Here is a 27958-nt window from a genome sequence, read left to right on the forward strand (position 1 = left end):
TGTGGATATGCTGGTATCTTAGCAAACTCTCTTGGCAATTTTGAAAAAACACAGTGTACCATGGGCTTGCTTTTTATAAACAGAGCCAGGGAATTTGTGTTGAGCATTCCTAAAGTGAAGGAGATGTTTACTCTAGAACTTTATATAGTGTTGAGAATGAAGGGAATGGATGGAATTCCAGATTAAGGAAAGACACATAATATAAAAATCTAAATATACAAGTAGCAATATTTTTTGTTTGAATTGTACACATTAGATTTCATTCCATAATTTCATAGATCTGCCAAAAATTGTATGTTTTCTGGACAGTGTGCAGAATGATCTATTTTAATAAAAACACTCTATGTAAATTGAGTGACATGGAAAAATACCTAGAGCGCACAGTTCACACCGTTATTATTTTCAGTTTTTAATTGTAACCATTTTTTTACTTCATTAAAAATTATTTCCAACAAATGGCAAATGTTTTAAGAGGATTGTTAAGAGATCAAGCTATACTATTCTATGCAAAGCAGAAATCCACTGGGGTTCATTGACGTTCTTTCTAGATGTCTTTTCTGTAGCAGGAACAGTTTGAGACAAAGAATTACAAAACTACACATGTTTTGGATTTTCCTTCTTCACCTCCACCTGGATTTTCTGCTAAAAAACAGATAAGAAAAGTAAAATGAGTATTTTCTGTTAATTTTAGCTGCTCTAATTTCTTGTTATAGAGGTGTTGCTTTTGTTTTATGCATATTATGTGTGTTTGACCTTCTGAAATTTCACTGCTTGTCTGGGAAATAGGAATATGAAACAATGACACATTATATATACATATGTGCATATAGTGTAGGAGTGGATACTAACATTTCTCAAAGGACCAAACACACACTGAACCACTCTTACTGGAAAGTTTCAGCAGTTAAGTATATATGACTGTCCCACACATACAAAACTGAGGAATGCAAGCCATGCAAAAAAAAAGGAACTCTTTGATCAATATAATCTGTGAATCTATTTTTGAAGCAGATGATACAAAAACTTTAATTTGACCTAATTACATAAACCTTTATTCAACCCTGCGTGAATCCCTTTGTAATTACTGGTTAAGAGAGAGAGATAGTTTTTATATTTTTATCTATAGCTACTGATTCTGTTACTGTCTCTCTCAAATGATTCCACAGATGTTCATTGGTCATAGTTAAGATTCTTTCAATGTAATCAATTGCGTTTCCAGGTTCATTTAAGGTAAGATACCAATATTAGAATTAAAACTTACATTCGAAAGCTGTGGATCACCATGTTACTAGGTCATTTTCGACCCTTTCCACCTGCATTGAAACATGTCACATAATCAGTGTCCTACCCTCTGTAATTTGTGGATATAATCAACACTATGTTACTAACTATGTATTTGATTTTCTCAGTTTAATACTCTGCTCTGTTTTACTTTCTCTTCTGAACTTTCCACTGTAGTGGTTCAGCAAACATGTTTATTTTGTTTTGTGTCTACTGAATGGCTAAGAATAGCCCGGTCAGTGTGATCTAGAGAAAGGACCATGGTTCAGCATGTATCAAATTCTTGTTTGTATGAACTGACTTAACAAACCCATATATTTACATGGCCTTGATTTGACAGTGTCAGATCTGTCCTTCACAAATGTGCATGGCCTCATTCCAGTGTGTGTTTAAAAAGATGCAGAATAATTCCCTTTCTTTTTGGGATGCCAATTATTCTATGCAAAGGCCAGATCCTTGGCTCCTGCAAATCAGTCTGTGCTTGGCTGTTTTCCCTGTGGGAAAATACTTCCTAAGTCAGTGGCTTAAGTGATTCCAAAATACCAATGTTCTAAGATGATCCTAACTTCAAGTGAGAGTGGAAATACCCAACTCTTCCTAAATGTATTATTTCGTTTTTATTTAAGAAGCTTATGCTTAAGGGCATAACATCTGACTTTAGTAACTATACTCTTTGCCAAGAAAGCAAATATGTAAGGAGGTTTGAAGTTGTGTGAGGAGATCCCAGATTTTTTGTTTTGTCTTGCTAATATTTCTGTGAAGTTCAGGTGCTTACATTCCAGTGTAAGGAAAAGAATACTTTTTATGTACTGACAACCAGCTAGTTCTCAGCAATAAATTAATCTTAAGTAAAATTATATGAGCAATTTCAAGAAAAAAAGTGTCATTGAAAATAAATTTGGGACACAATTTGGAGGGTGTAATTTCTGTGAAAGTGTGCGTAAGTGGTATCACAGCATGAGCAGGCCAAAATATTTGACTCATTTTATTAAACTTTTCCAAAAATCTACTTTGATGAAATAATGTAATTTACAGTACTTTTTAAACCACTTTGCGATAACTTTTATTTTTTTTTAAATTTTATTTTAACCTAGTATCAATATTTTTAGGAGCCAATAATCCTGGTTCCACTTCACACACTGACAGTAACTTGATGGGTGGCCTTGAGTAGCCCCTCTTTTGTGTGAAATGTGAAGAATACTCACCTATTTCCCACAGACCCTGATGAGCAAATAAATTGTTCAGTACTGTTTTATGTTTTAAAAATATGAAACACAGAGTAAACTAACTTTTCTTCTTCAAACTAGCTGACAATTAATCACTTTGGCTTAATCACACATGGTTTTGTTTTAATCTCTGAACCAGTCATCTCAGTTGATTGGCAGAGCTGTTGACCTGCTGTTGCACATGCATTACAGAATAAAAATAACTGACTCATTTGACTCTTACACTTGAGTGATAGGTTCTCAGTTTCTGTAAAATCAGATTCTCTTCTAGGTTAGGATATGCAGAACCATGCTTTCATTTTCAGGACTTGGACTCTCTTTGGAAGAGTAGTGTTTAATTTGTAATATGAGAGAGTGTATTTCAGCCAAGAAACTTATGGTAGGGAATTAGAGCCCAAAGCTTTATCTTAAACTTGGAAGAGATTTGGGGATTTGCACTGCTTTTTTATGTTCCAAATGCATACCCTCCATTCCCTTATGTTTTTCATTTCCAACTTTAACAAAGCACCTGAATACATTTGGGGTTGGTGCCACACAGAATTTTAATACATATCTAGTATTTCAGATAAGCATTTAATTACATTCAATTTTAAGTCTTTAGGCAAAAGAAATTTTACATTCCCTTCACGTTTGTGATGGTCATATTTTATATAATCCTGCAGTTCGGAAAATGAAGTCAGCGTACTGGATTTGTGTCGTCTTTAAAGTTTACTCCTCTTCCAAGTAAAGATAAAGCTAATTTGGCAAATTCAGAACTTGCATACTATTAGTATAAAGTTTAATAGAATATTGCACAAGTGCACTGCATGTGTGAATTTGAGAGAGAGAGAGAATATGTCAACTGCCTTACAAATATATGTAAATGAAAATCTAAGAAGTTACTTAACCTTTTTGGGCAGCTGCTTCTTCTTCCTTTTTCTTTTGTTCCTCAATAGCTTTCATCTTCTCGTCATATTCATCAGCTCGTGTTTTCCATTCAACCCTGTTGTTTTGTAGACCATCAAACATAGGTGTAATTTCCTTGTGAAACCTTGAGAATTCCTGTACAAACAATTTAAATTAGTACGTTAAAAATTTTAAGCACTGATGAGTTGTAAAACCTGAAATTGTGGAAATACTGCTGAGAAAGCATTTAATTTTTCTGCTAGATCTAATTCTAAGGCATATTATTGAAAATACCATATTGGGATAATAATGCCCTATTGTGCACATAGTCTGTTAGGAAAATATTGGAATTGTATACTTCACATTTTAGTGTCTTCCCTAATCCCACATATGATAGTCTGACTCATATAATACAGTTATAAATATGATACATGATATTTTATTGTATAATTATCAGGAAAAAAAAAAAGTCTATTATCCTGTAGTATATTTCAAGCGGATGAGGATATATCTGAAGATGTTAAAATATTACATGTCACTTTTCTGCATGACTCTTTGGGATAATATAAAAAACTAGACAAGGATTAATAATGTTGACATTTCAATGCCTTATAGAAGGTACAGAATACGTCCAGAGTATTTCAAGTTTTCTGTTCCCTTTGCTGTGCCATTAACTGCTTTCTGTAACCGTCCGCATGTTGTTTGCTTATATTAAATGGGACTGTGAAAAATCAAGCTGGACTTTGTAACTCAGTCGTACAGGGTAATAACAAAACCTCAGCACCTTCAAGTTTCACTGGTATCTTCCCTTTATATGAATTTGCTTCACATCTCTTGCATTTGCTCTGTGGGAGCAATTCTTTGAAAATTTGAAATCTTTGAAAAATTATGACAGTTGTGATGGTTGTTCACCCTGTGAGCAAGAGTCCTGCTGCTGTCTAGAATTTTTTAACTGCAACAGCTTGTCACTAATTGTGCCATCAGAACTGCTGCAGTAGGAAAACAAAACCAGTCACTCTTACCTTGTACACAAATGTACACACAAAATCTATGAAACCAACTTGGAGCTTAGGTAGTTCATCTCCTTTGTTTCTGTCCATCATAGGCTAGAACAGAAGAACAGTAGTTTAGAATAAGTAGATATCATACTTTTTGGTATCATGATCTAGTAAGCATCATAGATGTTTTAATGACAGTTAATATTGCTTAACACAGGTAAATTATTTAGTACTTACAATAGGTTGTTGCTGTAGCACAGTTCGTTCCAGGTCACCTTGCTCCCAGAATTCGTTTGCAACCATGAGGGCAACCTGAATAATCACAATTCAGTGGAATTATCAGCAGAAAGCAGTAAATTTAAATAAATAAAAGAACAAGGCTTTCCAGAAAATGGGGAAAGAAAAACCTGTCAGTTTTTTTCAGCAGTGCTATCTGCTGTACTGAAGGCTTTTTCCAGCAAATTAATAATATCCTGATGCATGCTGAGTAAATGATAGATTATTGTCAATGGGAACAAGGCAATATTAGCAACATAACAGTCTTGTAGTACTGCAACGTATAGAACTTAAGAAGACTCCACAAGCATCCTACGGTTGTATTTTGATTATGCATTGTTAAAACATATTCCTTCCTGTAAACCTAAGTGATGTGCTTCAGCAGGATGGTCAATAAGTACTGGAGTACTTGAAGTACTTATGTACCATTCTGTATTGCAGAATTTATTTTTAGCATGTTTAAGCTATACCTTAGCAATGGCACCGAGATCTACAGAACAGTCACAATTCAAACCATACTGTTGTTAAATCTGTACCTTAAAAATAGCTGGAGAGCAGTAAAAGTTATATAGCACAAAAATACAGCTGCCAGAATTTGGGATACCAGTTTTACAGGAAGGACAAGTAGAGAAAGATTGGCAGCCTGTGAAGTGGTTGAGGAGAGACATCATGGAACACCTACACTCACAGTGACAAAGATAGAGGTTCTTTTCTGAAAGCAACGGGTACTTAAATATATATCAACGGATATTAAATTTTTTTTTGACTGATCATACAACAGATGGGCAGTAAAACAGAGAGTAAATCCAGTATTGTCTATTTCAAAAGTACTTACCTTACTCTGCACTTCCCAAGGCTTGGTTATTGCAGACAGGTCACATCCAGTCATCATCATAGCCCTTTTAAAACAAAAGACCAAAACGAGTGTCGTTTTGGGTGTCAAGAGGATGGTGTCAGGCTCTTTTCAGTGCTGCCCGGTGACAGGATGAGAAGCAATGGCCATAAACTAAACACAAGAAATTCCACCTCAACATGAGGGAGAACAAATATACATTGAGGGTGGCAGAGCACTGGAACAGGCTGCCCAGGGAAGTCGTGGATTCTCCCTTTCTGGGGACATTCAAACCCCACCTTAACATGTTCCTGTGTAACCTATTTTAGGTGACCCTGCTGTGGCAGGGGAATTGGACTAAATGCATATGTCCCTGCCAAACCTAACTATTCTGTGATTCTGTGATAGTTAGGATGATTATTAAAAAAAAAAAAAAAAAAAAAAGTCTGGATTTTTAAATGAATTTAGATACCTAAGATGCAGATGGATGCACATTTTGCACATTTTGAGAAGATTGTAGACATCTATTTTAAAATCATGGTTATGCTTGTCATTGGACAATAACATCAAGTCTTAATTTGCATGTTTAGGAGCCCAAATTCTTTTAAAATCTAGTTCTAGATAACTGGTTGAATAAAGAGTAAAATATTAACCACCTACATGATGACTTCTTTTTTTGTTGGGTCAATAGATATATACTTAATTGCCTGCTCTTCTGTTTCCATTTTTTCAATTGCATCCACAATCTTTTGGAACATAGTTCTTTTCCTGTTAAAACATACCAATAGAACATATATTAGAGAACATAAGTTACTATATTAATAATTAAATAGAAAACCATATTTACTATATTTGTGCTTTTCCAAACTAGCATCCTAGTCATAGTAGAATCAAAGTGAAACCCTCTTGTTGAACTCAAACTTTTCAGGTAACCTAGACATTTAGATTTTGCTATATACTACTGACATGTAAAGTAATGTGTCAGAATTCTGACAAAGAAACAAATAACCAATTTCCTACCTCTTTATATTAAACTGGGGTGGCATTCTCATTTCTTTAGTATTACATGTGCATTTCTGTACCATACTGAACTGGGAAAAGTGAAGCAAATACTAATAAATATTCTTTCACTTTCTCCCATCAAAAATCCAAAGAATTGCTAAGACCTGACTAAGAAGAAATTTCAAAAACATAAAAAGTATCTTGCTATTCCTTAATAAATCTTCTAATTTTTGTTTAGAATCAATGAAAAAATGGAATTACTGTTATTTAAAATTTAATAACTGCTATTAAACAACTTTCTGAATTTTTTCCTGTCTTCTGTCTTTAAATTGTCCCAATCATAAAACAAAAGGCTCCATATATCTTTAAAGAAAATACCCATTATAAAAGCACATCAAGTCACTAACTTAGGAACAGAATGGATGATTTGATATTTGGAGTCTTTGGCATATTTAGCACATCATTTGATGTCCGTAGGGTTTTTGTAAACCAGCATGTTCATTTTCAGCATCAACTTGTTTAGTGTGAGTATTTACTGTATGGTATGCTAAATATCACATATGTGCACAACGTTATGATTAGGCTTTCGAATCCACACTTCAGGAATGGTGTTTGTTGTAACTAAAGCATATTGAAATGACCTACTGAATTTATATGAAATATTGTATACGTTTATGTATTCTCTAATTTGTAAGCTTATAATGAATCTAAGAATGTCTTGGTTTTTACAATAATTAGACTTAATAACAATTTTAAGTAAAGTTCTATGCGTACAAACAATTAAAAATTACTGTTATACATTCTATAGGATTGACTTCAGTACAAAGTTATACAGAATTTAATACTTACTTGAAATACAAAGCCAAGTCAGTTGCTATTATTGCAACTTCAAATAAGTGTAGGACGGTTTCAAACTGGCGCTTATTTAGGTTCTGGAAGATGTTTAAACTCTGCAAGGTGGAAAGTTTATGAATTCAATTCCTTTTATAACACTGTCTTTGGTTTGTACTATACAGGTTCTTGCAGCATAGTATAACGAAATTGGCCAACTACAGTCCCTAAATGAAAATAATGCTAGAAATTAAAAATTCACACTCCGTAAATCTAATAATCCTAGAATTTTTAAAGCTTTCCAGTAGAGACCTTTTCCCCCTGTTAACCTGGATTGGTACTATTGCCTGCAGTGGTGTTAGGGGCCTACCATGGTAAGTGCAAAGCACTTTTCCTCTAAAAGCGAATGAGACCATCACACTCAGCAGTTTTCTGAGTGTCCTGGCTTTATTTCTTTCTTTAACAGAAGAGACAATGCCTGTGTGAGCACGGGGAGCAGCGATGCTGCTGGTGAGAGCCTCCAGAGGTCCTGACAACTGCTCTGGCCAAGAGCAGGAGTTAGTCCCCAGCATCTCACATTTGCAAAAGTACATTGACATCAATAAAGGTGTTTTGTTTCTTTGTTTTCAACGAACAAATGGATTTAATAAGGATTTATTCCATGACCTCATGAGGTCAGGCAACAGCATCACCACAGAGATTAGAAGTGGAAAATGAGGGTGGAAGTGGGTGCCTGCCATGCTGCTGTAAACAAGGGATGGAAGGAGTGCATGCATGCACATCTCGATTTAAATTGCTTATTTCCATGGAAAATACAGAGTAAAGAGTGTAAATTGTTTCCCTTGCTGCAGCCAGAGCCCGGCGCTGAGGAGGGCAGGAAGGCCGATCCCCGGTGGAGGAGAAGGGCCTGTGGGGCAGCTGGGCCTGGGGACAGTGCAGTGGGGAGCATCACCTCGGCAGCGGCTGGGGAAGGGCAACTGCAGGTGGCTGCCCGGTGCAGGAAGATCAGTAATGGGAGCTGCAGCAGAGCCTCATGAGACCCCTTCTCTGTTGAGCAAGGTAAAGGTGTGGGGTGGGTCTGGCCCGGCAGCAGGGGGGTCCTCCATAAACAGCTCCATCCCTTTGTTCCTCAGCTGCCAGAGCCCGAAGCTGAACTGGGTTCTCTGTTCAGGCACAGCGGTTTAATGACAACATGTGGTTGTCATGTATGTATTGTATTTTCTGCTTTGGTTTCAATATCAGCTGTTTTGTGGAAAAAACTCTGAGGCACGTGAGTAAGGCCCAGAGGAAAAGCTTTTCTATCTGAAGTGAGTCTGTTTCTGGTAGAATTACTGATATTTCTCTAAAAGTGGAAAATGTGTAAGAATTTGGCTTAAACTTCTGAATTTTAGCAAAATTTCTTGATCTGGACATAGAGGAATGAATGAGACCCAGTGAAATTTGGAACACTATGACCTAATTGGATCTTTTGTGTTGATCGTAGTAAGCAGAATGTCCATGACGTACCTCATCTTGCAGCAGGGTTTTACTGTACTCTAGATGATGCCTTTCTAAAATGGAAGAGCCATGAAGTTTTGCCAGTGGAGCAGCTGACCTGTTGAAAAATAGGCAATTATTCAAAAATATTCAAAAATATTCAAAAATTATTCAAAAATATTATTTTGAAGACAATAGTTTTTATTCAGGTTTCATGTATTTAGGGTTAAAATGCTTCTGATCTCCATGTTCAATAGTTTAATCTGTATACATTAACCATTGGTATGACGCAGAGAAAGAAGTCCAACTTGCTTGCCTTCATTTTTGTGAATGAGTGATGATGGAAATTGGAGAGCACTGGGTGTTCAGTGCCCACTAAAGTCGAAGGTGTTGTTAGATACCTCAAAACGCAAAAGCTATGTTATTTAATATATGCCTCTATTTTGTCTTGCATGTTCAGTTTTGCTGTTTGTACAATCTATGCCAATCCTGTGTACCTTAAAAATAGTTTTTATCCATCCTTTAGTGTTTATTTTGTGGTATGGCTTTTGAATTCTTGTATATCTGTAATGACTGGGTCATGTTCCCTGGGATTCTAGTTAACTCTTAAGTTAAATCTGAAATAACAGTATAATGGAGTTTAAGTCCTCTAATGCCCTCGGGCTTCTCCCCTCCCTCCAAAACCACCATTTTATGGACCACACAAGTCCTGACAGCTTAGGTGTGTTCAGTCTTATCACAAAACTAAAAGCGTTCCCCTGACATTGGACTAAGCTTCAAGCAGAGGAAATTCTGCGTCAGACTATGATGGTGGGATGAAGGGAGAAGTATCCTGCCTACAAGGGCTCCAGGTGGTTCTGCATGTTTAGAACTGTATTTTCCTCCTTTCTTCCCTCAGCTAATAGCTGTATTCCTCAGATAGCCCCGGATGGGCTACGTCATACCTATATTTTCTGATGTGATTAAGACTGTTGTGGTAAAGCCTAATGAGTTTTATAAATAGCTTTACTGCATATGACCTCATGTAGAGGGCTTTCAGCTAGGGAAGACCACAGTAGGAGGATTAAACCCCACCTTAAACTTGTTTGGATGAGAGGCAGTCCACTGGATAAGAATCAATGTCTGTCATTCTTTCTCTCCTACGTCACCTGGAGAATCCCTGGGAATAATCGGAAAATCCCCCTGCGTCACTGTTCTAGCACAGAGGCTGAAATGCCTCTCCTGTGAGGAGTGTATTCAGGGTCAGAGGGGGAGGATAAATCATTCTGGAGACATAGCTGGTGGAAACTGTAGTCAGAAAATTATAATCTTCTGGTACATGTGACATTTTGAGAAACGTGTGTTCTCTGGCTAGCACTTGGAAACAAGCTCTCACAGATCATGTAAGAGACTAAATGGTTGATTCTTCACTCTTCAACACAAGAGTGAGTCTCACCATGATACATATTGTTGTAAAATAAAGGTTATTTTAAAATGAATTAATATCATTTTATAACAAGCATCTGCTAATTCATATTGTTTCATAACAAACAAGATAGAAACCACAAAGAAATCCTTTAGAATACTTTCTCAGAACAATAGGGAGCATGAACTGCAAAGCTGAACCTCCTGATGTGTAGCTTCTGGGCCTGTGGACTCGGTGGTAAACTCAAACTTGTTAGCTCAGAATCCTGTATAACATGAGGAGGTTACACCTCAGGAGTGGAGCTACATCAGTCAGGAAACTGAGTGTGAGAAGGAACGACTGAGCTAGTCATATTAGGCAGTGGAAAAGAGAGGAAAAAATCCCGTCTTACTCTAAACTGGCCCTTGTCTATGTCACATCCTTAATCCCTCTCCAGAAAAGTGCTTATGCCCCTTTGTCTTGAAAAAGACAAAATACCTTTTCTCATTTCTTTGTGGCCTCGTGCATGAAGTTTTGTCTACTACAATCCATGCATTGCTAGCGTCTCTTAAAAATGCAGCATCAGGTGACCCTTCTAAGATTCTACTTTTGCATTTTGTCTTTGTGTTTCAGCTGTCTGAAGTGCTCTGAAACAGAAACCTTCTGTAGCATAATTATTTATTCATGCCAGATGAATATGGAATATATACCTTATATTTTTACAAGTTTTGACTTTTTTTTCATTTACCACTAAAAACAGTACATTACCATGTTTTTGAGCATTTGTACTTACTTCATTTGATACAAGTTATTGGTCCCTCTGTGATCAATGTCATGGCAGAAAGCAGCAGCAACCATGGCAAAGGCTTCTAGATCAGTATAGTATTTCTTTATTTTGCCTGTCTGTAAAAGAAAACAGATAATTCCAAGTGTGTGTCTTCCTGAATTTCCCATTTGGAATTGAAAATAAATAATGAATGTAAGGTTAATATTAGCAGCATTACCATCAGTAGAGTAAACATTGTTTGTCCCACATTGAATCCATGTCTCCAGTTATGGTAAGTGATATCTCGATAACCCTTCCTGACTGTGTACATCCATCTTGTAAGAACCTATTAGGAACAAAAGTGATTAAGACTGTGCTGCTAATTGAAACAAAACAATGGAATTCCTATAAAATTACTGGAATATACTATGAATTTACTGTAATAATATGCCAGTTCTTTGAAAATAAATGCTTTTCATTGAATTAAACATTGAAACAGCAGATTGTTCTTATAGAAATGCGTGTTGATTTAATCCCCTATATAGCTCACACAATTCAAGATTAGTTTTATGTTTTTATGACAAATATATAAATGTTTCATTAAAAATTGAAGGTTGTTAACCATACCGCTAATATTTTAGTATTATCTACTTCTAGATTAAAGTACCTAAAATCAGCTATTTAAAAATAAATATAAACAGGAAAAAAATAAACTAAACCTCAGCTGGGACTTTGAACTTTTCAACAACATTTATCTCAAAGAACAGTCGTATTCCACAAGTTATCAGGCCATGCTCTGTAACAGGAAAGTCACTGAAGCGAAATTCATACAGTTCTAAATCTTTTGGATCAGGTAATTCTTCTTTCTGTTAGGAAAAATCAAAAACAAGGGGTTTTCTGGCAAGAACAAAGTTGGAAAAGCTTTTTTTTAAATTTTCTTCAGTAGAAATATTGCTCAAGGAAAGTATGCTTACTGTGTCTTCAGAGGCCTCAGGTGTCAGTACAAACTAATGTGTATTAAGTCATGAAACACAGTTGTGATACTGCTGGGTTTCTTCTCAAAGACAATAAATAAAAACCTTGGACAGATTCTTCCTACTCTGAATTCCAACACAATTTGTTTTGGCCATCTCAACATTTCCTTAGTTTAGAAACCTCGATCCTTGGAAATTCTCCTTCCTGGTATAAAATCCAATGGTTCTCACACTTTTAGCCTGATCTCAAGGGTACAGTTCATCTTTTTCACAACCAAAATTGTTCTCACTGAGTGTTCTTTCCTTTTGGATCTTACGAATAGTGAAGCATATAGTAACCAAAACCAACCTGTCTAGACCAAAACATTTTTTATTATTACAGTTGAATAAAGTATAGCAACAACATTTTGTTTTTACCAGAAAGTTTCCTTGCACACCTGCCTACCCATAGCCTTGTCTTCTCTTGGAGACACTATAGGCAAGCAAAGATTCCTGTACATTATTTGACTTCTGGAGTGCTAGCTGTTTGTTTCTGCTCTATAACCAGCCCTCGAAATAGGTCTGTCCTACCTTTTCTTCTGTGATAGTCTCTCTTTGTACTAGTCTATATATACTTAATAGACAAATCGAAAGTGGACTGGAAAATCCTACAAGATCAGATTTAAAAACTCACAAATCTTATTTATGTTTTCATTCGTCTGATGTAGTAGATTCTTGACTGCTTCACTATTGAATGATCTCAGTATATGCACAAAGTAAAAATTGTTACAATTCCTAAATGTACCAAGCATATAGTATGTATTGTTATTATCGTTTATTTAAATCCCTTCAAGTCATTTACTTTCTAGTGCTGTAGTTGCTGGTGATTCTGCCTTTCTGTAGTTTACAGCAGTCTATTCTGAACAGTCTGACCACTGAAGGAAATGAGGGATCATTCCAGAAGTAGTAGACTGTGTAAGTACATAACCTTTGCCCCACGTACTAAATTTCATTAGAAGTTGTCTGGTTGTCATTCTGAGATTTTTCTCTCTCTGAAGGGCAGACACAGAGTTTTGTCCAGCTTGTACTGATCACCTCCATAAAACATATACTCAATTCTAAAATGCAGAAGATACCAAAGTTAAGAAACCCAGCACCACTTGTGACCTCTTCTATAACACTCTTCATCTCTGTATCCCAAAGCCTATGGGGAGCAGTATTATATTTTAAAGAATGTGCTCCAATCCAAACAAGAATTAACTGAAGGAAGTCTGATGCAACACTAGATTATATTATTACAATGACTGCCTTCCTCCATAGCAGTTTATAAATGATCTCTACTTTTTGGATAAGGAAAAAAGATGACTGAATGTATGCATGTATTTTAAAAATAAGGCTAAACATCCATTTCCTTCTCCCTGGGTTTTTCCTTTATAGCTACGCAAATCAGAGATCAAGGGCAAAGAAACCTAGACGAGTGATGGTTTAAGACCCAGTACTTTGTGAATCATCAGATCTAGAAACACCTGCTTTATCCCATTAGGTATCTGGGACTCCAGGTCTTATAATAGGATAAAGCATATGCATGTAGCCTTGGAAGTGCAGATGATATTAGACCTTTGAATTTGTGACTTCACAATGTTGAGAGAACCCACTTTAATTGCTTTTTGGAGATTTAAAAATCATACCAATACTATGTTTTCACATTTGGAGCCTTTACCATAATACTCAGGTTTTGCTCTACCAGTAGAGAAATTTTATAATGTTTATCTATTGTTTTTTGCAGTTTTGCATGCAGCCAAAATAAATTTCCTTTAGCAGGTATGTGAGGCTACCCATGATCTGTTGATATTTTTTTGTTTCACCACTTGCAAGCTGTCTGAGCATCTGTTTTGTAGAAGCCAGTAAAACATTAACACCAATGCATTCCAGCATGCACATGTACATAGCTAAAAATAGTTTCAGGAGGTCTTTTCCCTATGGCTATGTGTACCTCAGCAAATGTGGTGTAATAGTAGGAAATATGTGAAGTGGTTGGTACAGGAAATCAACAGATTTGTGTATATTTGACCTTTTTTCTTCAGCCTAGCTCTGTTTTGATCTATTAACAGTGGAAGTTCATTCATTGTTTTCCTGGAGCACATCTTTGAGTTTTTTTTCAGATAAAATAGGCCAGTGAATGTGCTCCAGGACTGCTGCACAAGAAAAGAAGTGCACTAAATGGGAAAAATTAGGAGTTTTCTTTCAAAAAGGCGCTTCTTTTCTAGGTTGAAATACTAAGGCAACGAGAGAACTGCACAGTCTGGAAAAGAAATGACTCATTTTTGTTTTAGTAGTACCAGAGTAGTAGAACAGAGACCTGATTAGGTCAAATCTGTTTTGTCACTGTGAAGTCACGGATCACTGTCTTTGGACTTCTGCGCCTAAGGAAATGCAGGAAAATTAATCTGAAAGTAGGTTTGTTCCACTGACACTCCTACATTACTCCTACATACTCTTACTGAGAATGAAAGTGGCCTCACTTCAATATCCCTTCTTTTATTTTCAAAATTAAATAAATTCAATTCAATTACAGATATAGCATTGTCTCCATGGATATTTTAAAAGGTTAAGCACTTTAAATGTTAATTCATATGAACACTTCTTTACATGGCCTTGACTATCCAAGTCTGTTGATGTATATTTGGGACAGAATGTTTCCCTGTAGGTAACGGTGGGGTCTCACATACAGGGACAGTAGAGGTTGACCATGTATTACTAAATAAGCTCATCTAGCCTGTGGCAGTGATAGCTAATGTCAGTTGTATTAATCAGGATTTGGCTATATGCAACTTTTTCTACGATGAGGACACATTACTATCTGACAGAAATACATCACCAGAATTTTCAGTTTAATGACTTACCAAAATCCTGACGAGATCCTTTTGATCACATTCATCCAAACTATTTACATTTAATTTCTCCTTGTATTTCTAAAAATGAAAAAGGGTGAGAAAATTAAGTTTTTGTGTAGCAAATTTCCCACTTTAATTTTGTGGTTGTGTACAGAAACTTACCAGGATAGATTCAACTTCAGCAGGAGTGGCCTTTGTCTGGTACATAAGCATTTCCTGAGCAATGTCTTTCCTGTTTTCAAGCTTGTTCATTTTGTCATAAGTGTCAGTATTTAAAACAGACCACCCTAGGAACTGTGTGAGAGTCTAAAACAAAGCCAAACAAAGCAGAGATGATGCCAGGACAATAAAATGAACAATTTGAACTTACTTTTCTTAGGGTCCAGTTTCTGGTAGCACCCTTTGAAAAACAATGTGCCACTCTATTTGTTAGAGGCCTTTATCTTCCATCAACTGGTTCTGTAAGTACTCATAGCTTTTAATGAGATTGTTTATCTCAGCCTAGTAATTAAGGCCCCATATTCCCACTTTATATAGCAGACTTTGAGGCTTATGAAGCTTAAGTCAGGTGAGTGGACTTGGATACACTGTGTAGCATCTTATCTTGCCTGAGTACATATGATCATGGATATTATGTGAACTCCCATGATCACAGGCTCAATATCCATTGGCAAGAAGCATGCCATTCTGCTTACCCATGGTGACCATGACTAAATAGTCAAATGATTGAAAATAAAATTTTATGTGACTTCTTTTCATTACTGGCATGTAAATGATCACTCATAATTTTTTGGTTTTATATAGGCAAATAAAATCTCTGATTCTTAAGAAACTGTATGGTGAAGAAGGTAGACATTTGTCTATATGTTAACACAGCCTATTTGGAAATTTTCAGACATTTAAAATGACTTTTTACTATAGTATTTTTTATTAACATTACATGCTCCTTAAACCCTCTAATCCTATTGAGCTTACTTCAATGATCTGTTCATCATACTCATCAAAAGGCTTTCCATCTTTCCTATTGTAAAATGTTGCAACTCCCACAATTTCTTCTTTTTTGTTGACAATAGGCAATGACAGGACATTTTTAACAACCCATCCGGAGTCATCCACTGGTCCTTTCTGTAGGAAAGCCAAAAACCAGGAAGTGTATATTTCTTTGAAAGTAATAACACAGCTATTGATATAAGCAATGCAACAACAAGATCCATGCATCACAAAGGAGAAATTATTTATGTAATCAACTGTATAACTAATTAGTTGCAAACATTAGCATATTTGTCTACAATATCTATATTGTAGAATATAGATATAATTAATTATATCATATCTATAATATAATAAATATATATGTATAAATATATAACTATAATTAATTATATATCTGTAATTATTAACATTACTGAAGTTACCTGGAATGTGAAGTATTCATCTTCTGGTGCATTCATCATGTTACAAATCTGCAACATAAAGAAAATGAGCCATTGTTTAAATGGAATATAATGGGTATCAGGACTTAGCCTAATATTTTAAAAAGGCATGTTTATTTTCTAAACTAGGAACAGTAAACATCCCAGCCAGCTGGAGAAATTAAAACTTAGTTTTAAAACTTTGTTCCTATTAAATTAGATGTGGTTATTCTACCAGACATCATTCTGGAGTGTTTGTAGCAAACTCCCTCATGTAGGATGTCTCACAGTGCAAAAGCATAATGATTAAGAAAATGACTTCCAGTTTAAAATGGCATGGGGGTTTCTAGAATGAAATAATTGAGTTCTAAAGGCTCTACTAAACATACCATAGGGTTACTAATAGCTATCATACACCATGACTTTGAATTACTTATATTGTCTACACAAGAAGATTTAAGAAGAAAAAAGAAAATTTTAAAACTTTGTATGTGATGGGTTTCTTACTTTGACATTTTTTTATGAGACTTAGCACGCCTGGAAAGTGACATCAGATGCACACATTATTCCTCTGATATCACCATAATCAGAGGAAAATTTTCCAGATGTTTTGGCCGTTTGTGCTGAGGCCTTGTCTCCATCCAGACTACTGATTCACATGGTTTCACTAGGAACCAATGACACTGGAACAGCATGGTATTTTTGTAGAGGATTTTGGTCATGTGGAGGTTTGGGGTTGGTTTTTTTTGTTCAATCAGAACAACTGTATGAACTAAAACTTCTAGATTTTACTATTGTTATGAACTTACAAGTCCATTTTCAGCAACATATGTTGGCAATCCACTGATAAGACACCAGTGATCTGCTGGAGGTGACCTTTAGAGAGACAATGAAATTAAAATATTTCTACAATATAGACATGTTATTCTATCCCAGCAATATATCTAATTACCACACATTTGCAGGGTGCCAATGAATACTCACGGAATGACTTTGATTTCTTCTTGTCCATGTAAAAGATAGTCAATAATCTTATAAAAGTTAACTTCCTAAATGAAAAGAGAAAAACATGTAGGTGACCTGTACAACTTCAATGTCAAACTTAAGATTCATAAAAAGAAAAATTAATATCCTTACTCGTCCATCAGGTGTCTTGGGGCCTTTGTATGGCTCTGCCTCCCCCAGCCGGATTGGCCACTCATCATAGAACTCCTGGAAAATGATACACAGGGTTTAGCAAAAGAAAAAAACCAAACCAGTTCTGTGTTCAAAGATAACATCACATCTGTGGATTGCAATTTTGTTTTTTATTTCTCCGTAGTTTACTATGGTCACATTTCAGACAATATTAAGAAAACATTGTTCATTATAATCCAGGCAATGTTTACCAGTAAATTGCAGGCTAATCTGAATCTTATCTCTAGACAGCTGTACAGCTTAATTGTTGTTTTAGAAGGCAGGTATTTCAGACCTGCACTTCCCTCTTCTACCCTTTCTCATATGGAATTATTTGTATGAAAAATTATTTCAAAATTAGCCTTCAGGTTTATCATGATTGTATCCTTTGCCATGCTTATATTTCACATGTAATCTTTGTAACATGGTTAAATTTATATATAAATTATCCCGAAGGGCTAGAAAGGATGGTAACTTTGTGTCTTTGAGACTTAAGGTTAGGAGTAGGACATTTCTAGCAAGTAGGCAAACTAGTTGTTACCTTCTCTTTAGTCATGTCCAGCAGACCAATGGAGTATCTTTCACAATTGAGATACATTCGAATAGTGTACAGTGCTTTGTGAAACTGCCGTTCTATGTCTGTTAGCTCTTCAAATACTTTGTTGGCAGACCACAAAAGCATCTATTTACAAAAGAGAAAAAGGGTAAATATTCATAACAGTGGGAAACGCATGCATCCTAGGCATTCCAGAACAAAATGATAAGGTGCATTACTGTTATATGAAAAAATAAATAGATGGTATCCTTACTTCAGTAAGCATGCAAGAATATACAATAGTGGGAATAATAATGGTTTCACACAAAAATTAAGTATTATCATTAAAAAATTCTTCTATACCTGACTTCTTCGTGATTCGATATTGTAGAGATACGATGTGTGATGATTTCTTATGACCAAAGACACAAAATTGAGGTATTTCTTAAATACCTAAAAATGATAAAGAGCAAAAATAAGACTAAAGTATCAAACCAAGGGATAGAATCACTCAAACTACTAATTGAACTAACAGCTATATCGTTGTGTGTCATTTAATGTTATTACCTCTTCATCCTCTTTTGAGAACTCAGGGGCATTTAATTTGTTGAGTGCCATCAGAACAGCAAGCACCTCTTTACCCTGTGTAATTGGAGTTGCCAACATATTGACTGTTTTATAACCAGTTTTTTTGTCCAGCAAGTCAGAAAAATGGTTGTTCTGAAAGAAAAAAAAAAAAAAATCACAAATTAAATGCGGAACAATTAGTTACATGCAAAGAGCAAATGATCATTTCATTTGACAACTTCTGTTTGCAATGCTGTGAGCACAGTTTCACACTTCAGTAGGTTTATACTTGCAAAAAACCCGTTATCATTATTTAACTCAATCTTGCAGAGTTATATGTACAAGCTTAATTTAGGCATTGGCTATGAAGATAGTTTCTGAAACCAAGTTCTGTGCAGGTCTTTACTATAATGCTGAGGAATTTAAGGAATTAAAAATGTGTGAAAATCTAGAATAAATGAAAGAACAATAAGAACTGCTCCCTGATTACCTGTGAATCTAATACATATGGCTTGCATGTAAGAGATTTACTTCATAGCTATGTCAATATTTATTATTATTTAATTATTTCTGTAGATAAAATTCATTATACTGTTCCAACACCTAGTATTTAAAACTACCATCTGTCCTGGCTAAAAATGCTTCTGGCAGAGAAACATCCCCTGCACGTACACATGTGGCTGAGCTGTTTCTTATTTCTTCCTGTCTGACAGGCTCCCAGTCCTGTTGCTCCCAGCCCAACATGCTCTTCTGGTGAAAGGGAGGGTATAGGACTAGGGGGATCAGAACACAGAGCTGCTTTTGCTGTGTGTGTGATCCTGTGGGAATAAAACCATGTGACTAATGAATGAGCCACAACTAACTATCCAACCAGTTTCATCCTTGAAACTGAATGCTTAGGAGGGTTTAGCAAAAGTTATTATTTTAAATTTTTAATGTAAAAAATACTGAGAGGCTAGTTCATGTTTCATGGAAAACTCTTTTATTTCCTCATATCAAAGAAATTCTTGTGTTTTCTTGAATGGCTTTAGTGTTCTCTTAAAAAAAGAGATTTAAAAATTTTGGGGGAAATCTGTTTGTCAAGGGCTGTTATGTTTTGTGATGTTATTATGAAAATACACCTGAATGAGGTGAGTTATGATTTGGGTGGTTGAAGTCTATTGATATGTGCATACTGAGAAGTGACATGGTTCTACTAAGCAGCTAAAATAGGTAGACTGTCTTCACTGAGCCTTTTCCATCCCCTCACATATGCCACTGCTAAAGGGCAGTGCTCAGACTTCTTCAGAGAGATGAGTGGTCAAGCCTTGATCTGCAGTCAATGGCAGAATCTCTTTGAATTTCCTTTAACAAGTCTGCTTCTGATTTCTCAAGGTGATGAGCAGTTGGTGTTAAATAAGAATGTCAGGAGGCAGCAAATGTCCTGGTAACCAGGGAAGGTCAGACTGCATTGGAACACCATGGATAGGAATGGCAGCTGGCCAGAGCAAGCCCGACAGAGTCCTGTTTTAAGGACATCCACGCAGAATCAAGATTCCCAAATCTTACCAGTCTTCTGCTGTTGACAAATATTTGTAAAGCCACTTATAAAGCAACTGACTTGTTACTCCATGTCCACCCACAAAGCTGGTAAATATTACTGCTACTGATTACTGCATTAACTTAGGCAGCTGAGATCTGAGTGGTGGATCTCAAGGTGTCTTCCTTGCTGATAGGCTGGAGAATGTTGCAGAATGCCACATAATGGAATTTCAGCTTTCATAAGTTATAGAGAGAGCTGCTTAAACAAAAACCCCAACAAATAAATATTTTCTAGAGCATAAAATCAAGCTTGACTGTACTCGGAAATGCCAGAACTAAATTTTTTTGTCTGCTATTTAGATCTTTCCTCTTAATTTCCTTTCCCCCTCTTTGGTCTAGCAACTTTTTCTAGTATATTTTGAATTTATAGCATACACAACCCTGAGAAGGAAGACTGAATTTTATTATGTGATCAAAATATTAGGGTTGGTTTTTTTTTTCCCTTCAGTTCTTCATACTCTTTAGATAGTCTGTCTTCTACATTTGCCTTTTATGTTTCCTTCTAGAGCTGCATTTTGGTGAAAGGAATTAAATTTCTGGAAGTAACTCTTGAATTTCTTTTCTGTATTTACAGCCTGGACTCTTACTGAGAGTTGATTCTCTCAAGGACAACCTGTGTCATCCTTATAAATAGCATTAAATGTGTCAGGCTGTGTTTGGGTCCCTGGAAAGTGTAACCAGTTTTGAATATATTGTCCACATGAAAAGGGGATGTCTTCTCTATTTTTGACAAAATTTCCCTGTTTTGCTGTTTTCAGTTTTTCTCAGAGAAAGGCATAGGGCGATCTCACTCAACAGGCAGAAAATGCCAATCTGTCTCTTCTGTGTAAGAATCAAATAGCCTGCTAAATAAATATGTTATTACATGGAAATACTTGCTTTTCTCTGAGATGTACTACCTACTGACATAACCATTCTGGACTTGGATGTGGTTTTGGGCTTCAGTAACAAATTCTAAATCTCTGTTTTAGCCACTGAAAATCAAGTAAATCATATAGATAATTTAACCCTATTTTGTAGTCCTTCTGCATCACTAAGAGCATCTAGCATGATGGTGAGGCTCAAGTTTCTGGTTTTAGGGCACTATGTACTGCTATGAGGGAATAAATAAAAATTTCAGACACCCCTGTATTTCTGAATGCTTAAAATGGATGTATATATACCAAAGAAGCTGAATCAGCAGGACACAGCTGCTATGTCTTTGTTCAGTAACTCCAGGCTGAAGGTACAAGCAGTGGTGTTAAGAAGTGTTCAGAAGAAGCAATTTGGTCATGCGAATTTTTCAGAGGATAGAAATATTTTAATGCAAGTCTCTGTTCAGAAAGTTCAGTAACCACAAGCCACCCTGAGTTGTGCCTAAATAGCACAATGTAGAAAGATATAAAAACCTTGTAACATGTTGACAGCATTCCCACTGCAAATACAAAAACTCCTGTTTCACATGAATTTGCATATACAAGCAAAAAAATTGTGCTTAGATTTAGGCTTTTCATTATTGCATATTTTATACATAATTGCTATAAGTTTTGAAGCCTTTATTTCCACTTATTTCTATTTATTTTAGATGTTTTAAAATATTTTAACTTGGGAACATAAGCTCCTTTTTTTTTTTTCCCAAGAAAATTACTTTTCGCAATGACTCGGAAATCATGTTCATAGACAAATAAGTGAGAAATGTGCTCTGCAGTACCAGAGCCCGAAGAACATCTTGGTATTCCCATGACTACATGAATGTGGACATTTAGTCTACTTCAGCCTGCTCTTATGGGTCAAACTGTCTTTTAGAGCGCTGTTTTGAACTTTGAGCTCTCAGTCAAATCATAAAATAGGCTTTAAAAGAGAAATGATGGAAAAAACAATCTGCTGCTGACTCCTTAACTGTAGTACATCTGAAAGCATTTCCTACTAGCTCCACTTAAAGTTGAGATACCAAGGCATTTGCTATACAATGATCAGTTCTTTAGATACATCCCAAGATGTGCAACATGTCCTGGATTTGCACTAAGGTAGCACCAGCACCTACCTAGCACAGCCAGCTAGCACAACCCTTTCAGTGAAGAAATGTTTTTTAATATCCAGTCTAAACTTCCCCTGGCACAACTCGAGGCCCTTTCTTCTTGTCCTGTTACTTGTTAGGTGGGAGAAGAGACTGACTCCCACCTCGCTACAATCACCTTTCAGGTAGTTGTAGAGAGTGATAAGGATCTCTCTGAGCCTCCTTTTCTCCAGGCTAAACAGCCCCAGCTCCCTCAGCTGCTCCTCATTAGACTTGTGGTCCAGATCCTTGTCCAGCTTTTTTGCCCTTCTCTGGAGGTGCTCCAGCTCCTCAATGTTTTTTGTAGTGAGGGTCCCAGAACTGGAAACAGGATTCAAGATGCAGCCTCACCAGCGCTGAGGACAGGGACATGATCCCTGCCCCGGTCCTGCTGGTCACACCGTTGCTGATCCAAGTCAGGATGCCATGGTCCTTCTTGGCCACCTGGGCTCACACTGGCTTGTGTTCAGCTGGTGTCGACCGGCACCCCCAGGTTCTTTTCCATTGGGCAGCTTCCAGCCACTCTTCCCCAAACCTGTAGTGCCACATGGGGTTGAAGTGACCCAATAGAACAGCAGTGATAAGACTTAATCCTGCAGGTGAAATAATAGGGCCAAGAGAGTAGATGCCTATTTTTCTCCACCTCTTTCTTCTTGTAAAGCACAGAGGAAGAAGGGCTTACTGTGACTCCTTGCAGTTATGACTGTTTTGCTTCTTTTGGGCGGGAGGTTTGTGTTGCATAGATGAGCTTAGACTGGTCAAAACGTCTCATCCTTTGGATGTGTGATGACTAGGAGTGGGTGTGGAGCACTGCTGGAATGGGAACCGCAAGAATCTCTGACATGAGGAGCTGGTGTCACACTCCCGTATTTCCTTGCATTATCACTACATGTTTCTGGTTTTCTTTCTGGTAGCTCTGCAGTATTTTCTTCTCTTCCTGATATTTTGTTCTTCCACTCTTTGTCTTCCACTGGTTCAGGTTTCTCAAAATTTTAAGCACTCAATAGGTGGTATTGGTGTGCTATATTGCCTCATCTCATACTTCTACTTGGCCTAATTTCAACTCACGAATGTTTTTGTTTCATAATGATGTAATTGAGTATGAATAGAAAATGAAAACCACCTACTATTAGCTACAAAATGTCATCAATCTGATTCAAGACCAAACCCAATTAGTTAAATGAGTTGGCCATTCCTTAGACCACACTCCAAAAATCGTGTATTGTCAGGGATGTAAACTGCATTTTGAGATGTAACTTACTAGCATTACAGAACAAATTGACTTTGTTATCTTCAAGATCACTAGGGTTGTGAAACTGAATCAAGTAGAAATTCATATATATTTAACAGCACTTGGGGGTTGAACTTTTCAGTTTTGTCATTGAAATGCCTGCTTGTTACTTGCCATATGTAGTGGCTATTTTGGAACTTTTTTAAATTGTATTTGTATTGTATTGCTTTAAGTATTTTTTCACATAAACTAAGAAAACTAGGTTAAAAGGGAGATTTTCCTTTTAATTTTTAACATGCATTTTTTCTTCAGTTTTGGGAGGTTTCCTCTTTTAACACTAAATCAAGGGAAGAATTGTTTGGTGTTTCCTTCTGACAGGCACGATTAATAGAAATTTGTTTCTATGTTAAAATATTTTCTGGTAAACTGACTGAACCTTTGTCTTTATAACAGATAGGAACATGTTTACATTTTTCCAGTTAATATTTACTGTGTTGAGTGTGAATTTCTGACAATCTGAGTTTTATTATCAAGATGATAAGATAGAGGAGTGGAAATTAACATTCACAATGCACATTCTTCTGAGGTGAAAGGCCACCTCATTTCAGGCACAGCCTGGAGTCTGGGGCCCAGCACATTCACATCAGTCTGAAACTCCTGTCACTTCAGACAGGCCTGGAATTAAAGTCTCTCCCACCCTTGCATTAAAGAGAAGTAAAGCTGCAGTCTGAAGCTGGATCAGATTGCAAGGGGATGATACAAGTACTTGCAACTTGAAGATGTATTTAAGTTGGTTTGTATCATAGATTTCCAATGTTTAAATTAAGTGACACAAGGATCACTGTTCTGGGTGCTTAATCTGAGTTGGAATGTTGCCATGGCCTCTTGTTTCTTCACTTCACTGAGGTTTGTACAGGACCTCTAAAAATGAGGCATCATTTTATTTCAGCATCAGAACATTTCACTCCCTTTGTAGTTCTAATCCAAAAGCTTTCACTTCTTTTGAAGCATTTTTTTCACCATTTTTATAATTTTATACTCTACTAAAGCTAAGAATATTTTTTCTTGAGTTTCCAACCCTCAGTTAAATCCCTGTCTTCAGATATCTCTGAATTGAAAGGAATAGTGTAATAATTTAAATAGATTATGGATTAAAGCAGATATATATAGTATTTATTATTGGTTCTTACAAGCTGAGAATTACAAGCTTGATTCCCCAGAAGACATACTCCTTGTTGAACTATTTCTTAGTTTTATTTGGAAATAATGCCTTACTAAAAAATGTAAAGTAATTTTACTGTCCTTTGTACTGTTACCTGTGTTATCAGTTACTATTTAAAGAATATTAATGGACATACCAAATTTTTATGCAACCTATTATTTTCCTTTGTAATATTTGAGTCACATACTCTGCTGGACCCCGGGAATAATGTGAGAGAAATTGTTAGGGTAAGGGTCCTGCCTGGCCTTCTATTTCTCACAACTGTTAAATCCTGGATTAAACACTATTAGCTCTCGCAGTCAACAGGTCCATAATCATGTGGGGAGAGACTGTTCTGCCTGCTAATTGAATTACAGAAGGTCTGTATCTTTTCCTCTGCTTTTCTTTTCTGAAGCATTAGTCAGGATGAGGAGCTTCCTCACGTTTATTGGTACCTTTCCAGGTTGAAGAAGGAGATAATCCCTAAAGAACTGGTTACCAGGCACTAAAAGTGGAGTCATTTATTTTTTCTCCCAATGATTTATTGCTGTTCTGATCTTTTATTACATTCATTTTTGTTATAAAGGCGTGATGATTAAAGAATGAAAATGTCACACCATGGGTTTGTCACTGTTTTCATGTACTTAAGATTTAAAAAGCACTATGCTGTTTGGATATGGACTGTGTCAACAGTAGAAAGTGGCTAGACACAACATTTTTAAAGTACTGTAGCCATCTAGAAGTAGTCATTGTGCATTTTGTATCCTGACAAGGCAGTAGGGGCAAAATTCCTCTCTGGCTTAATTCTGTTTGTAATTTTTTGTTCAGAACTTGAGTAGCAGATAATCTAGTTTGACTGAAGTGCGTATGAAGTGAACTGAAGAATGATCATCCTTTCAAAACATGATAAAGGCTTCAGTGGCTGCCTATTTCTGCTGCCATGGACTAATTATATTCCTTAAATGTTACTGACTCAAGCTGCAGTTCTGGATTCCCTATGGAGGTAAAGATTCTGGTGACATTAGTGGGACCTTTGCCTGTGTGAGGAGTGTGGACTTGGACAGGAACATTTTGTACACATAGAATGGAAATCGTGACAATTTTGAGGTCTCTGGGGTTGTTTTTAAATATCAAACCTTGGTCCCAGAGAAGTGTCTGGGAGTTTTGTACTTAACTTATAAAGTGTAAATATTTATATGACATTTAGTTACCAAATGTAGGTTAAAGAGACTGTGATTTAATTGCATTTTTAAGTGTGTGCTTAATGGCAGAGACCTCAGTAATCCTAAGAGAGTAAATGGGTGCCTAAGTAAAAATTACTTTAGAATGACTGAATAATAACTGGACAGATATCAAGCTGATATGAATTAATTTATGAGTGCAAAATACCTAGTAGGATTAGATGGACAGAAAATTTCTCTTATTTAAGCATATTCAAATGACATTTCTCACAAAATTTTGAACAAATCCTACTGCAAACACAGAAATATTTGGGCAGCCCTGTTCTGGGCACCTCTCGCATACTGATGTTGAGAAGCAGTGCAATGTCTGAGAGGAGGCACATCTTTCTTGATCCTCCTGATCTTTTCTCATGTAATCAGTCTTATGAATTTAGAAGGATTATCCTCCAATCCCCCCACGTGGTGGTAAGAGGCAGTAAGTCAGACTCTTCTTGTCAGAACAGCAGTCATTGAAGAAAATGTTAGTGGTCAGTTGAAAATCAACTGATTTGTTTTATCAAATCAGTCATTCTTCTGTTTGCTCCTGTGATTCCTATTTACATCTGAGGTAGTTTACTATATATTGGAATGTTCTTTTCACATATATATATGTCTTAATTTGTTTCTGAGCTTTGAAAATAGCCCTTTATAACTGTAAGCATTATAAAATGTATTATTTTTTCATTTACCTTTTGGAAAGCATAGATAATGGCAATTATAAATATTTTTATTATTTAAAATGAGCTTAGGACATTGAGGTAATTTCTATCTCTGAAATGGCCTGGAATTTTTAATTGACTGTATAGGAAATACTGAGAATCCAGACTGTCATCTTGAGAATTATCTTAGCACCATTTGATTATGCTCAGCTTTTCCACATAAGACTAAAATGTCACCATCTGATGATATAAGGTTAGCTACTTTTAAAGAAATCTTCAACAATCCAAGCATATTTATGTTTCCCCATATATTTCAGAGTAGTTTCTAAAGCAGATGTCATTCATGCATGTTTAATTTTTGTTAGGTCATTCATAATTTTAATTAACATTTATAATAACCTTTATCGGCCTCTTAAGTACAGAAGGTGATTCTGTGCAAATTGAATATGAACTTCAAAAATATCAGAACAGATCAGACTCATTAATCTTCTTCTATAGATGGTTCTGAACAAAAGCCCTGGATCTAGACCTACTTGATTGGATCCATTTAAAATCAAACACTGACTTGAACCTGAACATATATGTTGGCATCATCTTCATCTGTCCTCAGTCACCTACTTAAAAGGATGCATCTTCATTACAAAAGCTGCAAATTAGGTGTATTCAGAGATAGATGTATGGCAACACAGAATGACAAGGGAGAGCACTTGCAATCCCATATGGGAAAACAGAATAGAAGCCTGCCTTGTTCAACAGAAACACAAATATTCACTGGTCTCTATTTATCTAATATTCTTCTCCTTTATTATAGTCATTGACATTACAAGAACTATGAGGATACTGGAAATACCTCACAAGGCTACATGATGTGGCTCTACTGGATTTTATGCAATCTGCTGATGCTTTTCTCATGTTATTGGTCTGAATTTTGTCTCTGAGATGTTTCGAAAGAATGACTTTTTACCTGGGTAGGAAGCTGAGTAAGCAAATGCACAGAAACCCAGTCCCCAAGAGAAGTCACTTACCTTTGTCACATCAGGTACATTAAAAAACTTCTTGGTATGAGCAGTCCAGCCCACTATCCCGATGTCCAGAGGAAAAACAGTCTCATTTTCTGGTTTTACCAAATTTTCCTCATAGCTGGAAGTTGGAGTGACATCCAAAAGCCTGGTGGCTACCTCTGGAATACCATTTCGGGAACGACAAAGAAACATACTACACCGATCAGCTGCCAGCAGCTGTGCCAGCCTCTGCAGGGCCTTGTGCACTATCTTTTCCATAACACCTGCTTCATCTTGGATTTCTGTTATCAACTCAAAAAGTATGTTACTTTCCTCCAGACGAGACATGTCTTTGAAGCTGACTCCTTCCTTCACATCTCCAGGGTTCACTTTAAAGATACTTCCCAGCACTTCTGCCCTCATTTTTCGGTCAAAATACTCCTTGGCAAACTGAGGATTGTTCTCCAGGTATTTTTCAACAGCATCTTTATTTACCTCACCCATTTTTGCTGGATTTTTCTTAGGATTTCTTTTAG

The 27958-nt window shown here is 36.3% G+C and overlaps 2 protein-coding genes across 2 annotated transcripts in view; one reads left to right on the forward strand and one right to left on the reverse strand.

Moving 5' to 3' along the window:
* On the reverse strand, nucleotides 1–27926 carry PDE6C (phosphodiesterase 6C). Its single transcript, XM_027743140.2, has 22 exons — nucleotides 27447–27926; nucleotides 18495–18647; nucleotides 18291–18380; nucleotides 17934–18074; nucleotides 17354–17428; nucleotides 17201–17265; nucleotides 17026–17092; nucleotides 16220–16267; nucleotides 15780–15929; nucleotides 14967–15110; nucleotides 14814–14882; nucleotides 11677–11823; nucleotides 11196–11303; nucleotides 10985–11094; nucleotides 8838–8925; nucleotides 7350–7450; nucleotides 6159–6266; nucleotides 5502–5565; nucleotides 4628–4702; nucleotides 4415–4498; nucleotides 3395–3548; nucleotides 1–642 (listed from the first exon to the last, which is right to left on the reverse strand). The coding sequence occupies exons 1-22, from the start codon at nucleotides 27924–27926 to the stop codon at nucleotides 587–589; spliced, it is 2577 nt and encodes an 858-aa protein (XP_027598941.1). The 3' UTR covers nucleotides 1–586.
* Nucleotides 7956–27958, forward strand: part of RBP4 (retinol binding protein 4) — a 35387-nt gene continuing 15384 nt past the window's right edge. Inside the window, exon 1 of the mRNA XM_039380228.1 lies at nucleotides 7956–8390. The gene's annotated coding sequence lies outside the window, so the exon portion shown is untranslated. The remainder of the gene's footprint in view (nucleotides 8391–27958) is intronic.

Source organism: Pipra filicauda, unplaced genomic scaffold, assembly GCF_003945595.2.
Source record: "Pipra filicauda isolate LSUMZ 115617 unplaced genomic scaffold, ASM394559v2 scaffold190_size1978887_pilon, whole genome shotgun sequence".
NCBI classification, from domain to species: domain Eukaryota; kingdom Metazoa; phylum Chordata; class Aves; order Passeriformes; family Pipridae; genus Pipra; species Pipra filicauda.